The 15,322-nt window shown below is 32.8% G+C and overlaps 1 protein-coding gene across 3 annotated transcripts in view; it reads left to right on the top strand.

Moving 5' to 3' along the window:
* The first annotated feature begins 179 nt into the window (after positions 1 to 179).
* The window catches only part of LOC127733608 (uncharacterized), a 134,636-nt gene continuing 119,493 nt past the window's right edge, over positions 180 to 15,322 (top strand). Inside the window, exons 1-4 of one of the 3 annotated variants that reach the window (XM_052242940.1) lie at positions 468 to 555; positions 5,231 to 5,302; positions 7,077 to 7,291; positions 10,694 to 10,835. In XM_052242940.1, the coding sequence (XP_052098900.1) occupies positions 5,233 to 5,302; positions 7,077 to 7,291; positions 10,694 to 10,835 (427 nt within the window). In that variant the 5' untranslated portion in view covers positions 468 to 555; positions 5,231 to 5,232. Of the gene's footprint in view, positions 556 to 5,230; positions 5,303 to 7,076; positions 7,292 to 10,693; positions 10,836 to 15,322 lie in introns of all 3 variants that reach the window. The other 2 variants (XR_007997150.1, XM_052242935.1) reach the window with 2 other exon arrangements.

Genomic DNA, 15,322 nt, shown 5'->3' with positions numbered 1-15,322 from the left:
AGATGGTTTTTCATGATAATGCAAAAAGCAATAAACAGTAAACGTTCAATCATACATGCATAAAAAAATATTTTGACTAAACTGTTTTAAGTTGTAACCTTATACTAATGTCCAAGGACATTTGATGGAAAAGAAAGAATGTACTTGATATATAAATTCATGACACAATACTATTACGCGCACATGTAGAAAAAAAAATGCTAACAAAAAGCCTTTTGTTGCTGATTTTCATCTCAAGGCCACAGTGAGGCCATGGTGCAAAACCACTCACTCCAATGCAAGTTCAAGATAACGACTCAACAAATCAAGATACATTTATAATAACTTGGCAGGAAATGACACCAGAATTTTCAGAATAATAACATGCAATGATCTCTTTCTTAAAGTCATATGAAACTTATAATTTAAAAAAAGGCCTTATAGGAACAGAATATGTATAAAAGAGAGAATACATATTGATCCCGGTTAGAGTTCATTATCAAGAACGAACATATTTTTATTTCGTAACATGTATTTTAAATACGAAATTCGAAGAGGACACAGTTAACTTCAAAGGTAAGAAAAGAAATGAGACAATATTCAAAAATCTTTCGGTTGTAAAAAATAATCAGACCCAATAACAACTGTAAAATCAGTCATCATGATTAAACTATATTTTAAATATCAAGGTGGGCACCAATACTTCAGCCATTTTATTCATTTTAAAGTTTTCTGTTTTAAGATTGACCACGGTTTAATTTCTAAATCAATATGTTTCTCTGTGACACATGAAGAAGGTAATGTTATTTACTGTTAAAGAGGTAACACACAACAAATTCATTGAAGAAAAACTATACATTTTTTTTCAAAACCAATAACCAATTGATATAGCCTCATTTAGAATTAAAAGATGTAAAGACAAGCAAATATAGATCAGATCACACTATTTGTAAACGAAAATGGAAAATGTAAAATAAATACCGAAAAGTGTATTGTAGTAAAATGTAATAAACAAAAGTATACTTTGAGCGACGGATTGCGGAAGATAAAGCAAAGAGTTAACATCACGTACGCTCGGACCAAACGTTTTGGGAGCAAAATAAATATAACATCTTTCGGTTGGCCTTAATTAGGACACCCAATGTCGTCTATGGTAAGCTTTAAGGGTTTACCGAATTATGATTTAGTTCAATTCATAATTTGAAATTTCACAATAAAAATAAATTATTTAAATCCTATCAGTTCCAAAGTATTGCCCACTAAGTGACAGCTGATCTTAATCAATTTAACACAAATGATTAAACGCATCACTCCAAATGGAGACTACCTCTCTGCTTCTGCGTTCAGATTGCATAGAATTACAGATTTTACATAAACTCTGCTTAATATGAATTGTTTCGGCCAAGAAAATAACCTCTTTGGGAAATACTGAATAACATGTTAGAAAGTTAAAAGGATTTGTGGGGGGACGGAGCCATTTTTATTTATGGCCATAAGCTTGACCACGATTTTTTTTTCAGCGATCCATTGATATTAATCAAATAATGCTGGCAACATTTTCTTTTTTTTCTTCAACTAGAAGACTACATCTTTCCTTGTGTTCGTTTATATTACAATCGTCATAAAATTACATTGCAAGAAAATAGGTTCTCTACTCGTTTAGTTTGTTTACTAAATAAGTATATCATTTGTATTTAATTTTACATATTGTCAAATATGTGTCAAAATAGCTAAATTTAATTCATGTGTATTCTTTTGAATTTAAAGGTAAAAACTAACGAATCATGACAACATACAATAGATATTTTCTCTATCATATCATTGGATACGTGATCCATACTGTTGTGACGATCTGTTTAATGAATACTTAAATATTACTGAAAAACAGGCAATTTTGTTAGAGAAAGATGCATTCCACCTAGAAAGTTTACATTTGAATAAACAAATGAAAAAACTGAGACATATTTAAGATTGGAAGTAACACATCCTATATCAAAGATAATTTATCCAGACTTTTTTTTTGTGTTGGTTTATTCGAAAATGTATGTAATTTCTATATTCATACCTGTACTTAAATAAAAAGAGTTTTCAGATTTCAATCAGTTATTAGTCAAAAAAATATTCAAAGTTACGTTTCCAAGCTTAGTAAAGATAATGTCAATTAAAATCTTAGCTTTAACCCTAAAACGACAAAAGTCTATTGGCTCTTTTAAAAATTTGTATGTAGATCAGCATGTAGATATTTGTTTTCATCTAATCAAGCTTGCTCATTTTTGAGTGCCATACTGTGGTCTATATTTGCTTAATTCCACGTCATTTGGACTCTGATAGGTAGATGTTTCATTGGCAATCATACCACATATCATTGTCTTTATATAGAAAAAACTTCGAGATCTTGAATCACACTTGACCAGGAGACATTTAATTCATATATTATACAATTATTGACTTTTGATGAGGTTGATACAATGATTTGTCAACCCCAGAGATATGACATTCACCGAGGTCAACTGATATCAAAAGTCAACGTATTACTTTTTTATCCATCTCCAATTTCTAGTATTTGCTCAAGATATCTAACTGCTCCTCTTATACTAAATATAGTATATGATTTAGCAGTTGATAAACTATTATATGTTGAAATATTAAATAAGATTTATCTAAAAGAAAAATAACATTGAAAAAAAGAAGAATCATAATAAGAATGTGCGTGACGTAATAAGCCTAGTCGTACGTTATTGACGTTACATAGGGAAAAAATCTATTTATAGGTACGACGTTAGCTGCTCCAAATCTTATAGTAACCTCTCATGATTTTTCATTTTTCATGAATATTATATATTAAGCAAAGGGCGTTGAGTTATAGCCCCTTATTGATGGAAGTGTCTTATATCCGCTCATGAGATTATTAGAATTGTTACATTTCCATAGGAGTATTTTCTTTAAAAAAATTGTGTGTGTGGAATATAATTCATGATCAGACTGTAAGTGAACGTACATTTTTCTACTTGCTCACGGAGATTGCTTTTGCATCTTGTTCAAAATTATCTTTACATATCTGTAAAACAACTCACAACACAACATCTACTCACAACACTATATCTAGAGTACTGTTGTATTCACCACCGGGCGAACGGTTCATCGAAGTTGGACTTTGGACTCTTACTCATTTAAGTGCCTACCGATAATGAATGTCAAAGATCAGATTAGTCGTTTTGATCTGCCGCATGGGGAACAATAAAAACGTTTATCTGTTGAAAAACTTATAAAGGATAGACATCTTAGTAAGATTCGGTCACTATCTATGGCAGAGCTTCGAGCTTTTAATAAGCATTTCCATAAAAATATTATGATAAATGAGACGAAAACTTTATTACCAGACTTTAGTGATAGTATTATATCAGAGGTCAGTCACTACGTATCGAACGCATTAAGCAACGAGAGTCAAAGGGTCTTTGGTGTATTGAAACGTAGTCGCAAGTAAGCTCCAATATCATCCAAATTGAGCCGAGAACAAGACAATGCTAGTGCTGTACCTAAGCTAGTCACGATAGCTAATGATGACCTAGATGATCAAATACATAATGAACTATCTGACTCGTTGGTTAATCTTTGTCTCACTCAAAACCAACCGATAGACAAATGCGAAAACTTTCTTTTTCTTATCCGCTAGTTTTTTATAACTAAACACGACATTTACAATGAAAATCAGTACCGATCAAGATTTAATCATTATTCTTTTTTGCCTTTGGAAATGTTCTCTGGCATCCTTTCAGTTGCTTAAGCGTTTTACATTTGCACTAATCGGCATCTAATTTTCGCAACAAAAACCAAGGCGCCCACATTTCATTTGCGCCAATTTACAATGATAACATGTAATGTCACTTCCGTCTGCCATCAGCCCAAACAACTAACCAATGAAGCGGATAATATTTGTAGGACTCAAATCTATGGTGGGTTCCAGATCTATGGCAGATTCCAAATCTATGGTAAATATGACGTCATGCTATCCCATATCTATGGCAGATTTTTTATAATCCTAATCTATGGCTAGTTTTGTCATTTCCTAATCTATGGCGGTTTTTTGTTGTTTCCAAATCTATGGCAGATTTGTGCAAATGGAAAACAATGCAGTACATATACGATCAATGACTTGTCTTAAAGAAGTGGAAATGTCTATAAACATGTGTGAAATAAACATTCCATAATAGTCAACCAAATCGTGATGGCAACCAAAAAACTTCAAATACTTAATACAGACTTCAAATACTTAATACAGACTTCAAAATTGAAATGATGTGCCCCGTAAAATAAGCATTTTCTAATCTGTGCATGGTACCTGTTTAACCTATCCATTAAACCAACAAGTGAGTCCCTTAACACACAAGAAGGCAGTTTTTTTTTTAAATTAAAAAAAAATGAACATTTTGAGTTTTCACACAATATTAGTTTAAAGTTTAAACATATTTTATTTGCTGAATTAAAGCAAAATTGATTAGACACAAGTAAATCATACTTATGAAGTCTTCTCCATTATGTAAGTGTACCGGTATACATAATATTTATTTCATCCTTAGTACATCTTTTTTATTTGACGACGATTTAAATCAAATTGGTATCCAGTAATTTTATCTTTCACCTTATAAATTTTTCCAGCCGTAGACGGTAAAATATTTACTATGCATGTAACTCTTTTCCTAAAATATCCGGTAGTGAAAACAGCGGTGCGCTTATTCATATCGGGATTCGGCCGGTACAGGACTCTCTTGCGGATAATAGGTCACATCTTCTTTTAAACAATCCGCAAATTGTTGTAGAGGGAAATACCTTCATCTGGAATGGTGTTCAAATTAATGGGTTTCGCCATTGTTTGCGGCGACGATGTAAAAAGTGAAATCACAAAAATACTGAACTGAAAATTCAAATATGGCGTTACTCAATTGTAACTTTATATGGTACTCTTGTTCCCGGAAAATTACGCAATTACAAGATCTGCCATAGATTTGGAGAAAAAAAAAATCTGCCATAGATTTGATTTGTTTGACGTTTGTAACGTCACATTTGCCATAGATTAGGAATCTGCCATAGATTTGGAACTCGCTATAGATTTGAGTCCTACATATTCAAATAAAAATGTTTATATTTTGACGCAAATGAAAAATCTTTTTGACGCACATGAAAGCTAACTTTTTTTATGTAAATGTAATACGCCAATCGCATATTGTATAAATATTGTGGCTTTTTACTGCAGAAATGAAGACTCTTATCATATTGGTGATCTGCAGCACTCTACCACTACGCCAGGCATCAGAGCAGACAGAATGTAAGCTCAAACAAGGATGTACATGTTACCGATGTGAATCCCTACTTTGATGGTTTATCTGTCTTTTAAATAATTGCAAAGAAACCCTTATATCACATTTTTGATAACATGGCAATTTGCCGCATTTTAAGTACATGATGATGGGAGTTTTTAACGACCTTGACTGGCTATACAGCCCTCGCACGGTCGGCTATAAGTACATAAGGAGTAAAATAACAAAAATACCGAAAATTCAAATCTAAAAGTCCCTAATCAAATGGCAAAATCAAAAGCTCAAACACATCAAACGAATAAAAAACAACTGTCATATTCCTGACTTGGTACAGGCGTTACCTCATGTAGAAAATGGTGGTTTAAACCTGGTTTTATAGCAAGCGATACCTCTCACTTGTATGACAGTCGCATTAAATTTCAATTCATAAGATATGCATTTATAAATATATGTCACACCTTTTAAATTGATGATTTCTCTGGAATTATAAATGCTGCATATATCATGTTATTCCCTATTAAGATGTTCTTCAACAAGTTCTAAATGCATATAAATTTTCATCAAAAACCAGCATATTGCTCAATTTAGTACATGTATACTTTTCTTAAAGGTTTAACAGCTTGCTGTTCGGTGTGACCCAAGGCTCCGTGTTGAAGGCCGTACTTTGACCTATAAATGTTTACTTTTACAAATTGTGACTTGGATGGAGAGTTGTCTCATTGGCACTCATACCACATCTTCTTATTTCTATAAACCTTTGGCGAGGTTCCTGGCATATGAACATCAGCTGTCGCCCTCTTGAACTCGACCAGTGAAAAAACAAAAGGTGTTCGCAATAACTTAAAGCAAACTCGAATGCTTACCCTTCGATCGATTGATGTACTTCAAGGTTTATCTTATACAGTCACGTCACAAACAGTACAGGGGTCGGTGACGCTACTGATAGAATTGGTCCTTTAGAGTATCATCAGCTTGAACGTCAATGGTTTAGTACTGGTATGATTAAATGATATATTCATACAATTTTGTATAATGAATTTTCAGGTTACAAAAAACGATTAGTATTTTACTATTTCAGATTGTAAAGCACTGTGGGTAAATTCATTATTCATACGCTAAAATGAATTCAACGTCTTGCTGGTCATTGGTTGAATTTACATTGTTTATACGTTGTTAGCCACACACTTTGTGTGCAAGGTTTTAATGATATTAACCAGTTTTAAGTAATTCCTGAAACGGTTAATTGTATCAAATTAAGTGTGTAACTCTTTTAGGCAAAGTTAACATTAGACAATTAGATTTTTAATGTGTTTGCATTCACAATTGTTTGCCCAAAGCGTACCCGAAATGATTAATATAGAAGATCCATGTGTTCTAAAACCGTTATCATGTTTAGCATTGGATAACACGTTTTAATCTGCCACGTTTCGTATGTGCCTGTCCCAAGTCAGGAGCTTATTTTTTAATGGTATTTAGGTAGTCGTTACACGTCATATTTTTTATTCCTATTGTTTTTTCCATGGTTTTCTCGTTAAAATTATTTCACACTTTGACATGCCTGGGCCTTGTAAAGCTGACTTTACGGTATGAGTTTTGCTTAATGTTGGCCGTATGATGACCTATAAATGCTAACATCTACGTCATTTTGTCTCTGGTGGATAATTGTATCATTAGCAATTATATCACATCTTCTTATTTTTGTATCATACTTTATTCGTCTATTATTTTTTTGTTAGAGAAGGATGTCAAGTTATTATCACTTTAAAATTTTATATGTTACAGACACATTTGGCCAAAATTGTTCGGTAGTAGCAACGGTGAATCCAGTAGACGAGATTTATGTTTTGTATGAAGGTGGAAGCTTATCCAGCGCTTGTGATAACTTCCAGTTTAAGCATAATTCTTCGCTATGTATTACATCTCTGAAACACGACGACCCGGACTGTGCTGTCGAGTTACAATACTACATAAAAACTGATAGTGGGACGCCAGAGAAGGTACTAATAGTTAATAGGTCGTTTAATAATGACAAGTTAAGGTGTATGTTATATTTAATTTTTCTAATCTACAAAAAAATCAAAATATCAGTTGAAACAAGTGAATAGATTAGATTTCTCTATTCTTTCAAACAATAGTTTACATTGTAGAAAATAGAATAGTAGAAATCAAGATGTCCGCGCTAAAGAATCAATCACTGATGTTTTTTTCATTTGTACTCTTTGTTTAATTTTTTTTTTTCAGGGAAGGAGGGGGGGTAATTTTATCAGATTATTACATGGCATTTTTCATATCAGATGTATTATCAGCCCAAGGTTCAATATCAGCACAAGAGCCGAAGATCGAGGGCTGATAATACATCTGATATGAAAAATGACATGATCAAAAAATGTTATGATCTTTTTATCATACGCTTCATCAATGGAGAAAAATAACAGTTTAATATATTGACCCTTTTAAGTGGTTCTCAAGCAGAAGTTCAAAAAGTGAAAAGTTTACAGATGTCGGACACCAAATGTAATACATCCGATATTATCAGATTATTACATGGCATTTTTCATATCAGATGTATTATCAACCCAAGGTTCAATATCAACCCAAGCATATCAGATGTATTATCAGCCCAAGGTTCAATATCAGCACAAGAGCCGAAGATCGAGGGCTGATAATACATCTTATATGAAAAACGACATGATCAAAAAATGTTATAATCTTTTTATCATACGCTTCAACAATGGAGAAAAATAACAATTTGATATATCGATCCTTTTAAGTGGTTCTCAAGTAGAAGTTCAAAAAGTGAAAATTTTACGGGTGTCGGACACCAAATGTAATACATCCGATATGAAATATTTCTATCATATGCCTCAAGACGAGAAAAACAACAGTATAATACATTTTTATATTGACGATAAAAAAAATCAACACAACATAATGGACACTGTTTTGAAAAGTCAACATTTATAAAGTAACTTTCTAAATTATGCTGGAAACTTTGAAAACTGCATTTATTGTATCACTTGGTTTTTTTTTTTTTTTTCTTTGCATTTTACATAATATGAAAAGAAAAATATTTTTCCTGTTTCCTAATAATTGTTTTGTACCCTACTTTGTAATGTTTTTCACTGAAAACATACAATTGGGGTGTATTTTCCGGAATTTGCCAAGTAACGCCGGAATGCCATGCGATAACGTTACGGAAATGCATGTGATAATAGTCAGAAGCATGTGATAATAGTTGGAAGCATGTGATAAATTTTTCATATCAGCCCACTAAACACCATTTCGGAAAATATGGAATTCACGTAAATTTAATGCTATTATCATACTGTAAAAAGTATAAGTTATTTACTCTAAGTATATGATAAGAAATATTTCTATCATATGCCTCAACAGAGAAGAAAAACAACAGTATCATATATTTTTATATTGACAATAAAAAAAGAATTCAACAAAACATAATAATCACTGTTTGGAAAAGTAACGATTTAAATTATGCTGGAAACTTTGAAAAATGCATTTATTGTATCAGTTGTTTTTTTTTGGGGGGTTTTTATATTTTATATTTTCCTGTTTCCTTATAATTGTTTTATACCCTACTTTGTGATGTTTTTCACTGAAAACGTACCATTGATGTGTCATGATTTCCCGGAATTTGCCGAGTAACACCGATATGCCATGCGATAACGTTACGTAAAGGCTGGCATGTGAAAATAGTCGAAAGCATTTGATAAATTTTTCATATCAGCCCCCTAAACACCATTTCGGGAAATATGGAATTTACGTAAATTTAATGCTATTATCATACTGTAAAAACTAGACATCATTGAGATGGGAGCCATCTCTGTGGGCCCCGCTGTGAATAACGTGTGGTAAAAAAATTATATCTTTACCATAGGACATGGGGTTGTCTTCTGAAACCAAAGTTTTGACCTTGACCTTTGACCTAGGAAGTTGAACATACATTATGACACAACCTCTGGTGTTGGTTAATTCACATGTCAAGTAAAAACTTTGAAATCATAACGGTTCTCTAGATATAGAGCGGACACGATCTTTACCATAGGACATGGGGTTGTCAACTGAAAACTAAAGTTTTTGACCTTGACCTTTGACCTAGGGAGTTGTACATACATTATGACACACCCTATGGTGTTGGTTAATATACATGTCAAGTATAATGTATGAAATCATAACGGTTCTCTAGATATAGAGCGGACACAATTTGTTACGGACGGACGGACGGACGGACTGACGGACGGACAGACGGACGGACAGACGGACGGACAGACTGATCACTATAGAGCGTAACGTAATCACATGGCATTCCGGCGTTACTCGACAAATTCCGGAAATTACACCTTAATGGTACGTTTTCAGTGAAAAACCTAACAAAGTAGGGAACAAAAACAGTTATTAGGAAACAGGGAAATATATTATGTAAAATACCAAAAAACATATGATACAATAAATAAAATTGAGAATGGAAATGGGGAATGTGTCAAAGAGGCAACAACCCGACCATAGAACAGACAACAGCAGAAGGTCACCAACAGGTCTTCAATGCAGCGAGAAATTCCCGCATCCGGAGGCGTCCTTCAGCTGGCCCCTAAACAAATATATATACTAGTTCAGTGATAATGAACGCCATAGTAAACTCCAAATTGTACACAAGAAACTAAAATTAAAAATAATACAAAACTAACAAAGGCTAGAGGCTCCTGACTTGGGACAGGCGCAAAAATGCGGCGGAGTTACACATGTTTATGAGAAAAATGCATTTTTTCATAGTTTCCAGCATAGTTTAGAAAGTTACTTTACAAATGTTGACTTTTCCAAACAGTGTTCATTATGTTTTGTTGAATTTTTTTTTATCGTCAATATAAAAATATATTATACTGTTATTTTTCTTCTCTATTGAGGCATATGATAGAAATATTTCATATCGGATGTATTACATTTGGCGTCCGACGTCCGTAAACTTTTCATTTTTTGAATTTCTACTTGAGAACCACTTGAAAGGATCAATATATTAAACTGTTATTTTTCTCCATTCTTGAAGCATATGATAAAAAGATCATAACATGTCGTTTTCATATCCGATGTATTATCAGCCCTCGGTCAAAATCAGCCATTCGAGCCTTCGGGTCTTGGGCTAATATTGAACCTTGGGCTGATAATACGTCTGATATGAAAAATGCCATGTAATAATCTGATATTATAATATTTTCGTATTATTAACCATCTCATACTTTTTAGGTCTCAGGGGTATCTAAAAGTTTTTTGTTTTTTTTTATTTATATTTTTTTTCATTTATTTATTTATTGTTGTATATATATTGGTAAGATCTACAAGTTTTATAAGGAATTTACCATATTATATTTCATCCATCTGTTTTACAGATATATACCTGTACAAAAAGTCCAGATGAGGATGACTTCTGTGTAGATGAAAGTCAAACAATGTTTTTGAAGTTACGATCTCTATCCAACAATAGACAGAACGTAACCATCAAGCTAAGAATAAAACTGACCGAGGTTGAAGGTAACATTTTAATACGGCATTCACAAAAATAAACACTGTACGTGGATAACTATGGGATAGAAGCGCTCAATTCGGGATGAGAGTCTCGATTTTGCTTACAGCTATATAAAAAAAAGTTAGAATAAAAAAGCAGAAGTCTGAGAAGGACAGATACCACCATGATAAAAGAGATAGAATGACGTACCGACAAACAACAGTCCACAAAACACTAATACTTACTTACATACACTTCAATTGAACTGTCGCAATCATACCACATCTCCTTATTTTTATATAGTAAACAAATAGAAATTGATTACCACGAACTTACAAAATTCCGGGGTAGAAATCAGGTGCTCTGGAAGGACCAGCATCAATTCTGTCCCCCTAGTGGCACCCATTGCGTTACTCGATTAGTTGATTAGTAGCAATCAGTGATATCATCAACAAGGAAAGGGGCACGGCATGTGGTAATATACGACAAGGTGCACATCCGATATTCCATAACGGTCATCCAAATCAGTATGACGTCCGTACAACTTTCTACGTTAAGGTGGCTCGGGTGTCCTCCTCCATCTTGGATTTTGAAGTAACAGATAACAGTTGGTCAAGACCTTTAATCAAATGTGCAAATTTTCAGAGTAGTATGTAATTCATGTGCAAGACTTTTGATGTAAATATAGAAAATTATGTGTTTTATCATATTTACAGCTGTAATTTCTAAAACATTTTTATATGTAGCAAGAAAACAAGTTCGGTGACCCCATTTTTTTCTTTTTATTATCTGAAAGCATGTTATAAGAGGTATCTTCTCACATTTCATCTTAAAATTCTACCAAGTAGTTTTCTTTTTATCACACAAAATTGGATTTTCCATGCATAATCTATACATAATCTGTCAATTTTGCACAACCTGTAGCGCGAAAAAAAGTCCCGTGACCCATACTTTTTATTATATTTTTGAAAAAAGCATTATAAAAACTTCATTTTGACAAAATATTAAAAAATTCTATAGATTTTAATTAAGACGCTCTAGTCACCTTGACCACTAGAAAAGCTTGCTTCAGTAGATTTTATAAAGAAATTCTTATAAGAAACAAAAGCTCTGACAAATGATATCATCTTGGGTTAACATATGAATATAGGTGTCATGGACTGTCACATACATCGTTAATTAATCGTAGCCATGGTTCTCGTTAATGAATCATCAAATACGACTTTTCAACAGATTTATACTTTTATGATCCGTAAGTGCTACTAGGGATAACTGCTTACTGAGTACATAAATAGTATAGGTAGCACGGTAGTATTTGCATTCAAGAATTTAGGTTGCTCTTTTGTGTACCCTACTTAGGTCAATGTATCTGAACATTGTGATTGGACAAAAAATACAGTATCAACTGAACATACTTTCCCAAACTGAGGGATGAATCAGGTGTAGAAAAATATGAAATAATTTTACATACAGGGGAAAATGAATTTTCGAGAATTTTTTTAAATTTTGTATTCACTACATGATAAAAGACCTAAAAGCACTAGTGGCCTTAGGTTTTTAAAGATATCAAAAAATGTAAACGGTCATGATACATATTCAAATTCATTTCTGAATAGTATAATGAAAGTACTTCAGTTAACTGTTTTTTTTTATTTTGAATGTGTTTGTTATTTGACAATCGTCTTTTGAATTGATCTTATTATTTGATGCAAAGAACTGTATTTGGTGTTAAAATTTTGTTACCATGCGTAGATATATATATATATATACTAGAACACACCCGCGAAATCGCGGGCATTTATAGCGTGGTTGAAAGTATGTAAACTGTTGTAGGATGAATTTTTGTAAAAGATTTTATAAATGGAGAATTTCAGGAAAGGTATCAAAAGTCATAGGTACTTGGGGACAGGACAATATTTTTTGCCCTCCACCTTTTTTTCCAAAATCCGTTATATTTTGTTTTCTATTAATTTCAATTATTTTCGCGTTTTTCTGTATACTATGAACATACATATACTATAAATAAAGTGTATTTGCTATTTGACAGGACAATTTTTTTAGCCCTTCCCCTTCTTTCCTAAATCCGTGATTTTTTGTTTTCTATTAATTTCAATTATTTTCGCGTTTTTCTGTATACTATGAACATACATGATATACTATAAAGTGTATTTTCTATTTACTATCAATTCCAAGTTTACGGCGGTCACTGATATATTATATAGAGACGCTCTATATAATATATCAGTGACCGACGTGGATAGTAAACTTGAAATTGATAGTAAATAGCAAATACACTTTATTTATAGTATATGTATGTTCATAGTATACAGAAAAACGCAAAAATAATTATCCTGTCCCCAAGTACCTATGGAAATTATGTGGTATTTTAAACAGTCCTAAACGGAAGTCTTGTCTATGACTTAAAAATGCGTCCGATGACAGAAACAATATCCGGACGCCTTTATTTTCGTTTTTCTCCCAAAATAACCCAAACGGAATAATCATAAGCGAGGGTGACAATTGCGACTATGTATGTTACCTATAGAACGCAGAGGCATGGTGATTAATTCATTGTGGAAGGAAGAGAAGCGACACACAAAATGAGGTCTTCTCATTTAATAGTATATATATATATCCTATTTTGACTCTTCAAAATTCAAGAGTCAATCCCAAATTGAGGTAAATTATATGGCCTTCCAAATACCGTTTCGATTCCTAACATCACTGAAGAGACATTAATTGTCGAAATCCGGATATGGTGTACAAATTTTTTGCACTTCATGTTTGCGGTATACCATCTTTTCCGCAAGTTTATTGTTTTCTGTTTTGTATTTAATTAATAAATTAAGATCCATTTTTAAACATCTGGTGATCCGTTTATTTGGCAATCGCCAATGGCAGTCAGCAGGGTTTAAGAACATCCGTTGTTCGACCTGCTAGTCAAATGCGTTTTGTTAAAATATACTTTTTCACTTTTTGGTCTTTTGGAAAATGTTGTTTGTGCTGTATTTAGACCACTCTACCAAGAAATTTGCTTTGCATGCACACGTATAAAAATTGCAGTTTTTATCCAACGCAATCATAGGTTTGAACGTTGTTTTCAATTTAGACTTGTATATATATATATATATATTATATATATATATATATAGAAGTCTATAAAAAGGACCAACCAGCAAATTTACTATGTACCGGATCGTCAAGAATAGACGATACTGTGCAGATAAGGAAAAAAATATATAAGTCTAGAGATTTGCACAACGATACTTACATAAGATGGTATTATACGAAGATGTTGTTATTAAATCGTGTTGACAAATATTTCGGCTTAACAAATAGCCTTCTTCAGTGTCAATTATTTTAACAATACTGATTATATGTATAAAAATAGCTCAATAATACAGGTAAGTTTTGGTCTATTGATTTAATCCAAAATCCTGAACATAATAATATAAAACAAAACTCAACACTCAAATATACGTGACTGTGTATATTTACATCCCAAAATGAGTGAAAAATAAAACTTAGTATTTTTTATTGATGCCGTTTGGATGATGTACATTTAGTTCCTTTATCCAAAAGCTTTCCCGAACCTGTCGCTGGACATCACTCCAGTGAATGTTCTGTTCAATCACTAGGATCTTCAAGCGGTTAAAGTCATCAAGTTTGTGACCAGACTGTCTGAAATGCTGAGAAACTGGGAGAAATGGCTTCTTAGAGATATCACTCCTATGGCCATTGAGGCGTTTGTGGAAAGGCTGCTTTGACTCACCAACATATTTACATTCTAGAATGTTCGGTTTGTGGCCTCCAATTTAGACTTGTTTATATTTTTTCGTTTGGGCTTGTATTATATTTGCCTTCGGGTTTATATGATCCGTTCATCCTATTTTGACTCCTCAAAATTCAAGAGTCTATCCTAAATTGAGGTAAATTGTATGGCTTTCCAAATACCGTTTCGATTTCTAACATCACTGAAGAGACATTAATTGTCGAAATCCGTATATGGTGTACAAATTAGTGCACCTCATATTTGCGATATACCATCTTTTCCGCAAATTTATTGTTTTCTGTTTGGTAATAAATTATTATAAGATCCATTTTGCAACATCTGGTGATCCGTTGATTTGGCAATCGCCAATGGCAGTCAGCAGGGTTTAAGAACATCAGTTGTTCGACCTGCTAGTCAAATGCGTTTTGTTAAAATATACTTTTTCACTTTTTTGTCTTTCGGAAAATGTTGTTTGTGCTGTATTTAGACCCCTCTACCAAAAATTTTTGTTTTGCATGCACACGTATAAAAATTGCGGTTTTTATCCAACGCAATCATAGGTTTGAACGTTGTTTTCAATTTAGACTTGTTTATATTTTTTCGTTTGGTCTTGTATTATATTTGCCTTCGGGTTTATATGATCCGTTCATCCTATTTTGACTCCTCAAAATTCAAGAGTCTATCCTAAATTGAGGTAAATTGTATGGCTTTCCAAATACCGTTTCGATTTCTAACATCACT

Source organism: Mytilus californianus, unplaced genomic scaffold, assembly GCF_021869535.1.
Source record: "Mytilus californianus isolate M0D057914Y unplaced genomic scaffold, xbMytCali1.0.p SCAF_1, whole genome shotgun sequence".
Lineage (NCBI taxonomy): Eukaryota > Metazoa > Mollusca > Bivalvia > Mytilida > Mytilidae > Mytilus > Mytilus californianus.
The sequence above is the reverse complement of the archived record's forward strand: the minus strand, read 5'-3'. Positions and strand labels throughout refer to the sequence as shown.